This window comes from Salvia miltiorrhiza, chromosome 7 (assembly GCF_028751815.1).
Source record: "Salvia miltiorrhiza cultivar Shanhuang (shh) chromosome 7, IMPLAD_Smil_shh, whole genome shotgun sequence".
NCBI classification, from domain to species: Eukaryota; Viridiplantae; Streptophyta; class Magnoliopsida; order Lamiales; family Lamiaceae; genus Salvia; species Salvia miltiorrhiza.
This window is the reverse complement of record NC_080393.1, coordinates 5,246,502-5,262,178: the sequence shown is the minus strand read 5'-3', so window position 1 is coordinate 5,262,178 and position 15,677 is coordinate 5,246,502. Positions and strand designations below refer to the sequence as shown.

Genomic DNA, 15,677 nt, shown 5'->3' with positions numbered 1-15,677 from the left:
TATTTTTTAAAATAAATTAACTAAATTATTTATATAGCTAAATAAATTTGATCAAATTAAATTGACAAAACAATTCAATTTGTATTAATTAATCTCAATCAATACACCAATGCAAATGTTTAGTTTGGAGAGTAAGAGCTTCCTCTTATATGTATGTTTTATATTAGTGAAATTAGTAATGGTTTATTGCGATTTCTCGACATGATTTCACACCTTCTTTGTATAGCAATGTACATGCGACCATGATTTTATCGAAATCTTTAAAAAGGCGACAATAAGTTATTTTTTATAATTACTAATACTTTTTTTTTCTTCTACCGATATGTTATAATGTGACATAAAAAAATGTCAGCTTCTGTTTTTATGATGGTGGATAGGGGTCCATTTCTATCGTTTCACCTTGAGCCCATTTTTTTATCAAACATGGAACTCTAATTTTTATCGAGATAAAATAAATAATAAAAATTTATTAACATAAAACCAACCCTGTTATATGGTGTGTTGGACTAAAACATGGCTATCAAACATATGAGTCTAGGCACTCATAAACAAAACTCAAGATTTAACACAAAAAATAAAAATAAAAAATGAGATGAACTGAAACTGATTGCATATTAAGAAAGTGGTTCTTTTGATTGTATAACTGCTGAAGCTATAACAAATTAATCGAGCAGCTAGGGGCGTTTGGTGAAATTTGACAAGGCTGTCAATCTGTTAGGCGAAATGAGGCAGCACAGGATGGACTGACTCATAACTGCTGGAATTTCGATTTTACCTTCCGCGACCTCTTGAAATTTGATAGGAGTAAGACCAAGCAAAGAAGTTATAAGCGCAAACTGGACATGAACAAACTTTTGAGAACCAGCCTCTTAATTTCTTAACACCAGGATCCTCATATCCGCCAGCACCAACTCCAAGCCTGCACAACAGAAGCATAGTTAGATGCTTTGAATCATGAAAAGGGAAAGGATTATATATATATATATATATATATATATATATATATATATATATATATGGTCATAGATATGAAAATGTACCCTAATTCATTTGTATTTTGTAGAACAGTGGAATAATAGTATTAGAATCTTAAAGTAGTTATCACAAAGCCATATGAGCTTTCACACTGTATAGCTCATATTTAGTAAAGAAATTTGAGACTATGCCACATGGCACAACAATTAGTAATCATAATTTTACACGCACATGCATACAGATTGTTTCAGACATTACCTCCCAAGTTGACCAAGAAGTATGATTATGATGATAGCAGCAGAGAATCCCTCATTAAATGTAACTCCAAAGATTCACAAATCTGCCATATGTAGTGATTCGATGTCCAATCCCAGCTCTGCCATGTCAAGAGATATCGAAGGTAGTGAGACGTACAAAAATGAAATGAAGAGTGCTGAAAATGAGGAAATCTGAAAGAAGGGAAGGGGATGTCAAAGATACACAGACAGAATTTCCTACTCCTAATCATAGCAATGCTAATACATTAAAAAAGCAACTTAACCAACTAAAACAAATTAAGCAAAATAGTGAGAAACCAAAAGAAGCAGCAAAAAGATACAAGAGAAGATTCATACCATGACTGATAAAATCTCTTTGCTTCAAGGCTCTAGATTGGAAAACAGCTGAAAAGTTGCACGAGGACATGAATGCAAATGGCATAGTTCTCAACGATAGAACAATGACTCTTTATTGCTCTTTTGCAACTGCACAAGGTCAGCACTCTTAATGGTTGTGCATGAACGAACAGGTAAGGTGGGAAAAAGAAAATACAGATACATTTAGGATCGTAAATCAACAAAACTATTTATCTAAGATCAGTTCAATAATAGCTTGCTTACTTCCTAAAACACTAAATGCGCAGCATACATCATGGCCCCAATTTAAGAAGGATAATAATCTATAGTGACTACAAATTTGCAATTTGTGGAGTTTGTTTCCATTATTATCCCCCATACTACTCCCGTTTTCACGAGATGTTGGCTTTGAACAACGAATCCCCTAAAGCTTCAATGCCTCCTCTGATTCATCTATAAATCACAAACTCATTTAATTCTTACAAGCATACAGAGCATATAACAAATTACTCGAAGTTTGATGTATAAAAAGCACACTGTTAAGTTTGATATGCAAACCAAGTTTTAAAAACCTGGATGGTAATATAAGAAATAACTCTGCCTAATGAGTAGGAGTTGTTGACATACAAACCTAATTGCTTATACTTAAATCATGGTTATCTTAGTTAGTGGCAAACCATAAACAAATAGATGAGCACACATAAAATTGGAATCGAATTAGAAAACTTACACCAAACTGAATTAGGCAAGAAGAAAGTACGATACTCAAACTAACCGGAAACTGAAAATGTTGGCCTAGGCGTTGGCAAATGGTTGTTTTCCTCTTGTTGGCATCGGCGTGCTAACTTGAGTGGCTTAAAGGGAGAGTTATGGCTGGTATGGGTTAGGCGTCGTAGATTGTTCTTCATTTCCTAATTCATTCAATTTATACAAATGATGAAGGTGTTTGTATGATTTTAGAAATATATTAAGTTGAGATGAAATATTGGGAGAATTTATCAGCATAGAGACAATGAAGAACGTACCTTGACTGTTATTAGGGCATTTGCATATTGATATGGAGATTTGTCGCGAGTGGATGGTTTGAGTGATCTGGAGAAGATACCAAATTGTTTCATCCAAATTTGACATGGATTAAGCAATCTAGAGAAGATACCACAAATGTTTCATCGATCCCTCGTGGATGGAGAAGGATTAGAGCCATGAATTGAGTGATCTGGAGAAGATAACAAATTACTATTTGATCAAAAATTGAAGGGAATATGAATACACTAAATGTTGAACTTTAATACGTCAATAATTCAGACCATTAATAAATCACAAACACATATTAAATCGAATAAACCAATAAATATTTAGAATATGAACACAAATATAAATCGAATAAACCAATAAGTATTTAGAATATGAACACAAATAATTGAACGCAAATATTCATTACCATCGTCACTATCTTTGTTCGATTGTTCCACATTTTCCCATTTTTTCTGAGTAGGCGTGCGATCTGAGAAAAAGTCTTTAAGCTATGTTAATTTTTCAACACAAATGCAATAATAATGTAGTCTAAAAACAATATATTTAATTTGCTACCTGGTAAAAAAATCCCTTTATCTTTCGTCATTTTGTGATGATCAACCTGTGATTCACCAATTTTAGCAAATCAGCGAACAGAAATCTCAAATTTTGGTTTAAAACCTAATAATCACTGAAAGTTTCGACATACCTCTCCAGATTTCTTCATCAAGTCTTCTAATCTCTTTGTACTCTTGTCGAAAATCTCGAAGATTCCATGTTTAAACTTATACCTAAAAATTGGCTGATTGTTAATTGAAAGGTAAATCATATAATTGTATTTCCAAAATTTGTTATTTCTAAAATTAAGCATTAATCATTCCATATTCAAACAGTCAAACGTAATCATTAATACTTACCATATTAGAGCAAGGGGTCAATACGGTGGTCGACGGCGCTTAGATGCGGCCGGGCAGCCATTGGCGCTAGATATGACCGTCCCATGGTCGGGTTAGAGAATGGTGGTTGCGGCAGCGCCGACTTGGGGCCGGAGTGCTACGAATCGCGGCGGAGGAGGGGGGGAGTCTGACGTCGAGACGCGGCAGAAAGGTTAGAGGGGCGGCAGTGCTGACTTGAGGCCGGACTGCGGCGAAATACAGCGGGAGGAAGGGGAGTCTGGTCTGGAGACGCCAAATATCATAGAATCGCGGCGGGGGTGGGGGAAAAGTCCTGTGTGGAGAAGCGAAATGGAGGGAATTAGATGGAGGTGGCAGGTGGCGGCGGCCGGCGAAGGCGGCGGGGAGTTGCAGATTTCTGATTTTCCCCAAATCAATTTGAGAAGTCGCGACAGAGAATAAATCTCTCAATTACACAGCGGATTGTTTGAGATTTGTGGCAAGATTGATGGAAACTCATATTGGGAGAGAAGCTTTGAGAGATGTAACGGCTGAAGCGTGGCTGTATAAAATTTGTGGGAAAAAAGATGTGAAAGCTGAAGCTAGGCGTGAGGAAAAAGCATTTGAGATAATATGAAATAAAGGACTATGGGAGTGGCACGTAGGAGAGAGAATCACTATGGAGGCTGCAATATGTATTGCTTTATAGAATTGATAGATTTTGGGGTTACGAAGAAAAAGCCATTCCGTATTATTCTAATTTAGGGTTAAAGGGTAAAATAGTATATTTACAAATATTTTTTATTATTTATTAAATAATAGGCTATAAAGAGTAAAAGAGAGACTATATGAGTAGAATCAGCCAAAGTGAAAATATAAGGTAAGATAATAAAGTGTTATGTGGACTCTACAACTATAAATGAAAGTAGAAACGATATCGCGGACGGAGAGAGTATAATTTTTAACTATATTTTCTTCAATTTTAATTTATTATGAGATCATATAATAAAAAGACAATTAATAAGGGTTCACTCATTCAATTAGAATTTATAATTATTTTTTATAACAAATTAAGAGTGGTACACGACTGTACACACTAAATTGTGGGACAGAGAATCCCATCCCGTGTAAATATTGAGATATAAAATGATACTTTTTCCCAAAACTTAATTATACAGCAAGACTCCATCTGACTATATGTTATATCTTCCCAAAACTTACCCACACCCACATTGGACAGACGAAAGCAAGTCTGTTAAAACAACAGATAATGCAAGTGAACACAACTGTTCCACAACATGATTTTATCTCTTCATCTTGTTATTTTTCAATGGTTGTTTTTCTTAGTTTCCTTTATTTTTCGTGCCATATTGTGATGTGTGACAGTGTGAGAAAGTGATTTTCTTAAAAGTTAAAATAGTGATTATTACGACGACTTGGGTTGGGTCTTCGGGAAGCTGACGATAACAGGATTGGAGTTTATTGATCGAGTTCGCAACTATTCAACACAAGAAGTAGTTGTTGTTAGACTTGGTCAACACGATTATGACTGAAGAGAGTGCTATCCAATGCAGGAAGTAGAACTAGTGGTGTCTGTGAGTCTTGTTTAATTCAACAAGTAGCGGCGGTCAGATTTGTTCGACACAGAATTTCTTTAATCCTTTCGACACCATTGTAGCTTGCAAAAGATAGCATCATCAATGGTGGGACAGGGCCAAGAACGGGCGATTGGGATCGATTTGGGGACGACGTATTCATGCGTGGCAGCATGGCAGCACGACCGCGTTGAGATCATACCCAATGATCAGGGCAACCGCACCACGCCGTCTTACGTGGCTTTCACCGACTCTGCTCGTCTCATCGGTGATGCCGCCAAGAATCAAGCCAAACTTAGTCCTACTAACATTGTTTTTGGTGAGTATTCTCTTCTATGGATTGCTTCCTAGCAGTTGGTGTCATGTTGTAGTTGTGTTATGTGTAAGAGAGATAGATTTCAGTGTTCCGGTTCAATATACTTGGATACAAACCAGCTAGGAATTAGTCATGCTCGATAAAACTGAAAATATTCTGTAAAATATGATCGGAGCAGTCTATTAATTCCAATCAAACTCCAAGATGCATTCCCAATCATTTTCTTGATTTTATCCTTTAAATTTAGTTGTTGTCTGTCTTTCTCTCTGCTCCAAGTAGTTGAATTTTTTCTTAATATCTTGCTGTTGCAGATTCAAAAAGGCTGGTTGGTCGCAAATTCAGTGACCCAACGGTTCAGAATGACATGATACTATGGCCATTCAAGGTTATTCCTGACCCCACCAACAAGCCTGTGATAGTTGTAACCTACAAAGGTGAGGAGAAGCAGTTTTCAGCTGAGGAGATCTCTTCAATGGTGCTCACCAAGATGAAGGATATTGCGGAAGCATATCTTGGATCAACCGTCAAGAATGCTGTTGTCACCGTGCCTGCTTACTTCAACGACTCTCAGCGTCAGGCAACCAAGGATGCGGGAACCATTGCCGGTCTTAACGTTATGAGGATCATCAATGAGCCTACTGCTGCAGCCATTGCATATGGCTTGGATAAAACTGCTATTACCTTCGGGGAAAAGAATGTGCTCATTTTCGACCTTGGTGGTGGCACATTCGATGTGTCTCTTGTGACGATTGAGTGGGGCGCAATAGAAGTGAAGGCTATTACTGGCGATACTCATCTTGGAGGCCAGGACTTCGACAACAGGATGGTGAATCACTTGATTGAAGAGTTGAAGCGCAAGCACGATAAGGATATTAGTAGGAATTCAAGAGCCATTAGGAGATTGAAGACTGCTTGTGAGAGGGCCAAGAGGACCCTTTCCTCCACTTCCCAAACCACAATTGAGATTGAATCGTTGATTGATGGCATTGATTTCTCTTCGACTATCAGCCGTGCTAAATTTGATGAACTTAACATGGATTTATTCAGGAAGTGTGTGGAGCAGGTGGAGATGTGCTTGCAGGACGGTAAGGTGGAGAAGAGCAGCGTCCATGAGATTGTGCTGGTGGGCGGGTCGAGTAGGATTCCTAAGGTGCAGCAGCTGTTGCAGGAGCTGTTCAACGGGAAGGAGTTGTGCAAGAGCATTAATCCAGATGAAGCTGTGGCATATGGTGCTGCCGTGCAATCTGCCATGTTGAGTGGCGAAGGCAGTGGCAGGGTACGAGAATTGGTTCTTTTGGATGTTACTCCATTGTCGCTTGGTACTGATGTTTATGGAGATGTGATGAGTGTAATTGTTCCGAGGAATACAACTATCCCTACAAGGAGGGAGAAAGGATTCACCACAGTTTCTGACGATCAGACCAGTGTGGATGTTAAGGTATACGAGGGCGAAAGAAGTAAGGCATCAGCCAACAATCTGCTAGGGCAGTTCCTGCTCCAAGACATTCCAGCTGCTCCCAAAGGTGTTGCTAAAATCAATGTGTGCTTCCACATTGACGACAACGGGATCATGAATGTATCAGCAGAGGACGAGGGGACCGGAGTGAAGAACAAGATCACCATCACCAACGACAAAGGTAGGCTGTCCAAGGAAGAAATTGAGAAGATGATTCGAGATGCCAACAAGTACAAGAGGGAGGACGAGGAGCATAAGATGAATGTTGAGGCGAAGCATGCTTTGGAGGACTACGCCTACAACACGAGGAACGCCATCAGATGTGCAGCCAATATCGGAGCAGGCGACAAGATGAAGATGGAGGATGCTTTGGAGTCTTTAGCACAATGGTTGGAGTTAAACGAACTTGCAGGAGCAGATGATTTCAAAGACAAGATGAAGGAGCTAGAGAGGATTTGCAATCCCATCACTGCCAAGATGTACTCTGCTAGTGCCAGTGGTGCAGGCCCCAGTATTGAAGAAGTGGATTAAGAGATGCATAGTTTTTTTGGTTCCTTCTCCTGTCTTGGCTGTTCAACAACACTCATGTCTCCTAGCTCATCTTTGATTTCATGTAAAAATAGATGATGTCTCAACTGCAATTGTGCAAATATATCATCTTTCTGTCACTAGATTTAAGGACATAAATCTATATATTATATGAAAATTAATATATTCATCTATAATTATATTAACCATCGTTTAAGCCAATTTCTTTTTAAGCGCAAGACTTTATTAAAGTGAATTACATAGTAGACTCGGGCTGCCTCACTCACGAAACACTCAAACAAGAATCAATCGTGAAAATATATATCATAGGATTAGATGTCTTTTGTCCTCAAACTAGCCTATTAAAATGTTTAATGAAATTTTGTTTGAGATTCATCTTTAGCCATTCGATGGCTCAGCGGTGAGCTCATAGGAGGCTCAAAATATCTGGCAAAGGCTTCAATTAGCCTTGCGGCAGCGCAAAGAAATCTCTAGAACATACCAATGGCAATAATAGAGTTTTCTCTGCTATTGTCCCTTCTAAAGTGACGTTGTTTTTAATTATCTCTTCATTTTCGTTAAATTTATGGTCTTTTTTTCTACCATATAGTAGTATATTGTACTCCATCCGTCCACGAAAATTATGTCACAATTTCATTTTTTGTCCGTCCATAAAAAATACTCCACATCCATTTTTAGTAATAGGGTGCATAGTATTCTACTCATATTTAAAGTGAGATCCTTATTCACATTTTATTAAAACTCGTGCCAAAAACAATGTGATATAATTTTCAGATGAAGTATTTGTTTGAGTCTGTGAGAGAGACAATGAGAGAGAGAAGGAGTATTTTTTCTTCTTCTTCTTCTTCTTTCAAAAAAGTTAAAATAATGATTAGACTTTGGGGACTATGTTTATCAACAACCTATATCTACAACCAAGGATGGAGCCAGGGGGGGCTAGAGCCCCCTCCCAAATTTTGAGTTTTTAAAAAATATATATATAGATATATGTTTATACCTATTATAAAATAATTTTGTTTTATAAAAGAGTATTTGGTTATTATATTCTCTCATATATACTTAATTTAAGGATAATTATGTTATTTAAAACTATATAATCTATGAAATATTGTTTGTTATTATTACTATTATACTTGTCTTTTAATAAAAAATGCCTAATATGAAATGCTAAAAAAAATTATAAAGTATTGAAACTAATTTGTAATATATAGAAAATATATAATCTATGAACATGTTGTTTGTTATTATTATTATTATGCTTGTTTTTTAATAAAAAATGTCTTAAATATACGGAATGTCCAAAAAAGGTTTTGTGATATATTGAAACTATATAATCTATGAAAATATTGTTCGTTATTATTAGTATTATGCCCGTATTTTAATAAAAAAATACCTTAAATATACAGAATGTCCAAAAAAAATTCTCTAAATATGAAGTGGTGGAGCCGTTTAGTTTGGAATTTATCTATACCTCCGAAGGCAAAAGTTGTCTATTGCGGGCCTTCTTGAACCTTATTCCGACTGAAGGTAACTGGAAGGAGCATCATGTGCCACTTGATGGGGTTTGTGCATGTGCCGAAGCAGGTGGGAAAGTACTGATCATAGCCTTCTTTATTGCTCGGATATCAGGCAGACATGGAAAGGCCCAGGAAGGAAAAAAGGAAAAAGAAAGGGGTGGGGTGGGGCGGCGGGTTCTAGGGTAGTTTTTATTTTTATTTTTCAATATTTTTTGTTTTAATTTTGATTTTTTCAAATTTTAAAATCTTAAACTTTGTAATTCTTTTAATTTTTTTACTTAATTTTTAAATATTTTTTTATATTTTATTTTAATTAATTTAATGTTTAATTTTAATTTTAATGAAATATTGAATTTTAAAATAGAAGAATAAAAATAATAGTAGAAAGGAAGATTATAGCGCCACTTATATAGCACCAATGCACTGGATAGTGGTGACGTTAAGATGAGGACCACCTATTAATGCCTAGTGCCATGCACCTAAGATGCTCTAATAATTTGTTAATTTTACAAACCAATTACGAATAGAATAAATCACAATAACTGGCATGAATTAAATTTGAGAAAAAGTTATATGTGTCAGTAGAGTTACAATTTTTTTTTATGTTAGAGTTTAATGAAAACGTGTAAATATTGAGATATAAAATGATACTTTTTCCCAAAATTTATATTCCTCAAAAAAAAAAAAAAAAAAAAACTTATCTTCCCAAAACTTACCCACATGGCCACATTGGACAGACGAAAGCAAGTCTGTTAAAACAACAGATAATGCAAGAACGAAGCATATAAACATATCTATCTCTACGAAAAGCTTCTGAACACAATCACACTTAACAGCTTTTTCGGTGAGTTTTCTCTTCTAGATATGGTCCGTTCCACAACACGATTTTATCTCTTCATCTTGTTATTTTTCATGGATTTTTCTTAATTAATTTCCTCTATTTTTCGTGCCATATTGTGATGTGTGAGAAGGTGAGAGTGGGAGGAAAATTTTCTTAAAAGTTAAAATAGTGATTATTACGACGACTTGGGTCGGGTCTTCGGGAAACTGACAATAACAGGATTGGAGTTTATTGATCGAGTTCGCAACTATTCAACACAAGTAGTTGTTGTTACTTGTTAGACTTGGTCAACACGATTGTGACTGAAGAAAGTGCTATCCAATGCAGGAAGTAGAACTGTGAGTCTTGTTTAATTCAACAAGTAGCGGCGGAATTATATATTTAACACTCTCGACACCATTGTAGCTTGCAAAACATATATCCGAAACAAAAGATAGCATCATCAATGGTGGGAAAGGGCCAAGGACCGGCGATTGGGATCGATTTGGGGACGACGTATTCATGCGTGGCAGTGTGGCAGCACGACCGCATTGAGATCATACCCAATGATCAGGGCAACCGCACCACGCCGTCTTACGTGGCCTTCACCGACTCTGAGCGTCTCATCGGAGACGCCGCCAAGAATCAAGCCAAACTTAGCCCTACTAACATTGTTTTTGGTGGGTATTCTCTTCTATGAATTGCTTCCTAGCAGTTATTATCTCTCCATTCTTGCTATTTTTCATGTTTTTTTTTTCATCTTTCGTGTCATGTTGTATTTGTGTTATGTGTGAGAGAGATAGAAATCAGCTAGGAATTGGTTATTTTCTTGATTTTGACTATCGTTTCTCCTTTGCTTTGAATTTATTGTTTTATTCTTAATATGTTGATGCTGCAGATGCAAAGAGGCTAATTGGCCGCAAATTCAGTGACCCAATGGTTCAAAGTGACATGACACTCTGGCCATTCAAGGTCATTGCTAACCCTAGCGACAAGCCTATGATAGTTGTAACCAACAAAGGTGAGGAGAAGCAGTTTTCAGCCGAGGAGATCTCTTCAATGGTGCTCACCAAGATGAAGGATATTGCGGAAACATATCTTGGATCAACCGTCAAGAATGCTGTTGTCACCGTGCCTGCTTACTTCAACGACTCTCAGCGTCAGGCAACCAAGGATGCGGGAACCATTGCTGGTCTTAACGTTATGAGGATCATCAATGAGCCTACTGCTGCAGCCATTGCATATGGCTTGGATAAAACTGCTATTACCTTCGGGGAAAAGAATGTGCTCATTTTCGACCTTGGTGGTGGCACGTTGGATGTGTGTCTGATGACGATTGAGTGGGGCGCAATAGAAGTGAAGGCTATTACTGGTGATACTCATCTTGGAGGCCAGGACTTCGACAGCAGGATGGTGAATCACTTCATTAAAGAGTTCAAGCGCAAAGAGGGTAAGGATATTAGTGGGAATCCAAGAGCTATTAGGAGATTGAGGAGTGCTTGTGAAAAGGCCAAGAGGGCCCTTTCCTCTGCTGTCCAAACCACAATTGACATCGAATCCTTCTTTGAGGGGATTGATCTATTTTCGACTATCAGTCGTGCTAAATTTGAGGAACTTAACATGGATTTATTCAACAAGTGTAAGGAGCAGGTGGAGATGTGCTTGAAGGACGCAAAGATGGAAAGGAGTAGCGTCCATGATGTGGTGGTGGTGGGCGGGTCTAGTAGGATCCCCAAGGTGCAGCAGCTGTTGCAGGAGCTGTTCAATGGGAAAGAGCTGTGCAAGAGCATTCATCCGGATGAAGCTGTGGCTTATGGTGCTGCTGCGCAAGCTGCCATATTGAATGGTGAAGGCAGTGGCAGGGTACGAGAATTGGTTCTTTTGGATGTTACTCCATTGTCGCTTGGTACTGATGCTTGTGGAGATGTGATGAGTGTAATTGTTCCGAGGAATACAACTATCCCTACAAGGAGGGAGAAAGGATACGTGACGGGCGAAGACAATCAGACCAATATGTCAATCCAAGTGTACGAGGGCGAAAGAAGCAAGGCATCAGACAACAATCTGCTAGGGAAATTCAGCCTCGAAGGCATTCCAGCGGCGCCCAGAGGTGTTGTTAAAGCCAATGTGTGCTTCGAAATTGATGCGAATGGTATCTTGAGTGTGTCAGCGGAGGAGACGACGACCGGAAAGAAGATGAACATCACCATCACCAACGACAAGGGCAGGCTGTCTAGTGAAGAAATAGGGAAGATGGTGAGGGATGGGAAGAAGTACAAGTTTGAGGACGAGGAGTTTAAGAGGAAGGTTGAGGCCAAGAATGCTTTGGAGAAGTTGGCCTACGACATGAGGAACATGACTATCAAATGTGATAAGATTGAAGCTGGTGACAAGAAGAAGATCGAGAAAGCTTTAGAGCCTGTTATGAAATTGTTGGAGGCAAACAAACTTGCAGAAGTTGGTGATTTCAAAGACAAGATGAGAGAGCTGGAGAGCGTTTACAGCCCCATCGCCGCCAAGATGTCTTAAACCCGATTTACAGAATACCGTGTGGCTCTTTAACTTCACTATCAACATTTTCTGGATTTTGTTTTTGTATTTTCTTCGTTTTTGCCTCTTTGTTTAAGTGTGTGTAAGACCGAACATACAAAAAATGATCTTTTCTTTTCGAAGGACTAGCAGACCGAAAATACAAAAAATACATATATTCCTATTTTACTCTAAAAAAAAATTAGTGTCCTATTTTTATAAGTTCTAAAGTTTTTATCATAATTTTCAAATCAACATAAGTTACTGTTCAAAAAAATCCTCTCACTCAAGATTTGTTTGTTAAGAAGCCCCATTTGTGTTTTATAGTTATTACCGCCGAATTTGAAAGGAAATTGAGCTTGAAAGGAGATTGAGGATTCTATTAAAATTGTGAAAACAATTATGCACATATAAAATGATTAAGACAATCCGTCCAATAACCTTCATAAAAATATTTAATTGAGTTTAGGGTAATTCTATTCATAGCCCCTGTTTTACTCCCATATAATTTATATAACAATAAATTTATAACCCCTGTTTTACTATTCATAGTTTAGGGTAATTTATAGTATAACTCCCATATAAAATAATAATAATAAATAATTATAAATTTACTATTTTACCCTAAAGCTTATAGCCACCAAATTAAATATCCTATATCTACAGCCTCAAACAATATAATTTTATGCTTTTATATGCAATCTATTCTCCATATTAAACTCCTCGTCGATCAGCATAATACTTGCTTTAATGTCTTGATGAACACCTTTGGGCTCAATCGTATCGTGCAGATGTGCAATACTGCAGTAATCACTAGTAATTAATTGCCAAATCAAAACAAAATTAATTAAGTGTGCTTTCAAATCAACAAGATCAGAGGTTCAAAATAACCCTACGATGGAATCTAATTTACAACGTATATCCTTTCAATTTTCCATTTGGGTAAATATCAATTTTTGGTCCATCGTTTGACGTTTTCTCAAAAATATCCCACCTCAAGCATAATTATAAAACAATACCCTTTGTTTCATATTTTTCTATTTTATCTCCCTAACTCACTATTCTCTCTCTATCTTAATCTCAATTATCCAAACACTTTGACAACTTATAAGCCCTTGAAACATCTTATAAGTTATTGGAGCTTATAAGCTCTCTAAAATAAGCTTAGCCAAACACTCCCATAGAATCAAGTGCCCATGGTCTACATGTATCTTTTTCTTCGCCTCCACCCCATGCCAAACTGCAAAAATTGGTAAAAGTCGAGTAAACAAATTGAGCAAGTCTGACCTGAAATGAGCTATTTCCATCTGTCGAACTGTCGTAGGATTTCATGTGCAGCATATATAATGGCATCAAAGTGGGGAATAACAGGTGACTCGGCTGGGATCATCATGAAGTGTTGTATGTACTGAAAGCAATACTTTTATGCTTGTATACATTGATTCCTTAGTTCACTATGATTATCCTATCTGAAATATTGTCATTGCATTATATATTATAGTCTAATTTATCTTATACTATAGATTATATGGTGTGTTTTAGATCACAAAAGATCATATAATCGAAAAAAGTTGAGATATAAATTGAGTTCACAATTGAGATAACTATGGACAAGTTGTCGGTTTAGATTGTAGCATAAATAGATAAATAATTTGTCTTGACTATTTATTTGTGCTAGTACATTCATAGTAAGATCCTAATGTATTCTACACTAAAACTAATCCTAATGTATCCTTATTTGTGCTAGTACATTCATAGTAAGATCCACTGGTATCCTTTTTCTTTTTAAGTGGGAGAGTGGGAGTTAGGGGGTTTGAACTCTAAAACTAATTCTTAATTTGATGAAACGTACAAAAACGTAACACGAAATCACAACGCACCATATAATCCTTAACATGCTTTCCTCATTAATCCCTCTTTCTTAATCATATTGTTTCAAACGATCCAAACAGAAAGAAATGGAAGAATTACGTGAAATCGCAAGAGCCCATTACCGAGCCGGATCTCCACAAGTGCAAGCACTAGCCTACGAGTTCTACCAATCGATGGACACGGATGGAGACGGCCGAGTCGATCTCTCGGAGTTCCTAGCCTTCATGAGGCAGGAAGGCTACTCCTACATGCAAAACTCTAATTTCTTCGACGAGCTCGACCTCGACGGCAACGGCACCCTCGACTTCTCCGAGGTCATGACGCTCTACTACATCATCAAGAGCGGTCGCCCCTTCTGCGACTGCTGTGGAAAATTCATCCCGGGAATATTCTTCTCATGCGCCGAGTGCTTCAAGAATCCCAAAACATCGTTCGATCTGTGCCGTGATTGCTACCATGCGGCGAGGTGCGATCATCATCACGGCGGCCGGGCTCAATTTTTGGACAACCATACGTTGTTGCAAGCTATGAGAGATCCTGCTCTTGCACAGGCGTCGGGGGTAAATTTTAATGAGGTAATAAATTACTATTTTGGTCCATTTTGCAATTTAGACATAGCTTTTAAATGATTAATTGCATATAATTAAATTATTGAACTTTCAAACAATTAATTCTTATTTTGCATACCAACTTTAAAATCTAAATTAAAATTGTTTGACTATTGAAATCCTACGTGTCCAAATCTTACTTAGTGCTAATTTCAAAAGCAACATAAATTTCAACAAGAAGAATCCAAGAAATTTCATCCAACTAAGCAACCCAACGTTGTTTCTATATTTTCACATTGTTATAGTTATGCCATATCACGGAATCCGGCGAGATAGTAAAATGATAACGAAAAAAAGAGAGAGCAATTTTAATACAAATTTTAAAGTGTACGTGTAAAATGAGATTTTTTTTTTTGAAAGTTCAATTAATACTTTATATGTAATTAATCATTTTAAAATGTTGATATAATTTTATTTATTAATTATTTATTTTTTTAGCAATTTCAGCATAATTAACATATATAATTGGGTTTTTTTGTTTCGAATTTGATGTTATATTCATCGTATTATAACAGGCTTGAAATAACCGGGGAAAATTGAGTACATCACACAAGATCATAAAATGTTCAATTCGAATTAGTCAATTATGTGCACTTTTTTTTGGGGTCTTGTTTGTGGGTGCAGGGCATGGAATAGACCCACAAATGCCATAGTTCCATTACAATATGATACGATCTATATGCACAATTCGTACCCGACGTACAATACATACATGGCACATGATCCTCATAATGCAATTGTTCCAGCATCATCAAATTCAAATTGGGTAAGTGCATATACTTCTTTTAATTTGAATTTTTTAATAGATAAATTGTAATTGTGGAAAAGTACTATTGGTATATGTGTGTAGATGAAATGAAACTTTATATGATTCCAGTAAAGCTATATGGCCACGTTATAGCCAGCTATAAAGAGATAT

At 36.9% G+C, this 15,677-nt stretch overlaps 3 protein-coding genes and 1 long non-coding RNA gene across 5 annotated transcripts; 3 read left to right on the top strand and 1 right to left on the bottom strand.

The window, feature by feature from the left end:
• Nucleotides 1-449: 449 nt before the first annotated feature.
• LOC130991943 (uncharacterized) lies at nucleotides 450-3,145 on the bottom strand. 2 transcript variants are annotated; one of them, XR_009091196.1, is made up of 6 exons: nucleotides 3,031-3,145; nucleotides 2,615-2,805; nucleotides 2,365-2,500; nucleotides 1,590-1,718; nucleotides 1,234-1,351; nucleotides 450-919 (listed from the first exon to the last, which is right to left on the bottom strand). It is a non-coding gene; the product is annotated as an uncharacterized LOC130991943 (long non-coding RNA). The 2 variants fall into 2 exon arrangements; XR_009091197.1 differs by lacking the exon at nucleotides 1,590-1,718.
• Nucleotides 3,146-4,986: 1,841 nt separating this feature from the next.
• On the top strand, nucleotides 4,987-7,531 carry LOC130991792 (heat shock cognate 70 kDa protein 2-like). Its single transcript, XM_057916193.1, has 2 exons — nucleotides 4,987-5,410; nucleotides 5,719-7,531. Exons 1-2 carry the CDS (start codon nucleotides 5,197-5,199, stop codon nucleotides 7,392-7,394), a joined length of 1,890 nt encoding a protein of 629 aa, XP_057772176.1. The 5' UTR covers nucleotides 4,987-5,196; the 3' UTR covers nucleotides 7,395-7,531.
• A 2,548-nt stretch (nucleotides 7,532-10,079) lies between these two features.
• Nucleotides 10,080-12,427, top strand: LOC130991794 (heat shock cognate 70 kDa protein-like). Its single transcript, XM_057916195.1, has 2 exons — nucleotides 10,080-10,429; nucleotides 10,648-12,427. Exons 1-2 carry the CDS (start codon nucleotides 10,216-10,218, stop codon nucleotides 12,276-12,278), a joined length of 1,845 nt encoding a protein of 614 aa, XP_057772178.1. The 5' UTR covers nucleotides 10,080-10,215; the 3' UTR covers nucleotides 12,279-12,427.
• Nucleotides 12,428-14,236: 1,809 nt separating this feature from the next.
• Nucleotides 14,237-15,394, top strand: LOC130993745 (uncharacterized). Its single transcript, XM_057918782.1, has 2 exons — nucleotides 14,237-14,725; nucleotides 15,383-15,394. Exons 1-2 carry the CDS (start codon nucleotides 14,237-14,239, stop codon nucleotides 15,392-15,394), a joined length of 501 nt encoding a protein of 166 aa, XP_057774765.1.
• The last annotated feature ends 283 nt before the right edge of the window (nucleotides 15,395-15,677 follow it).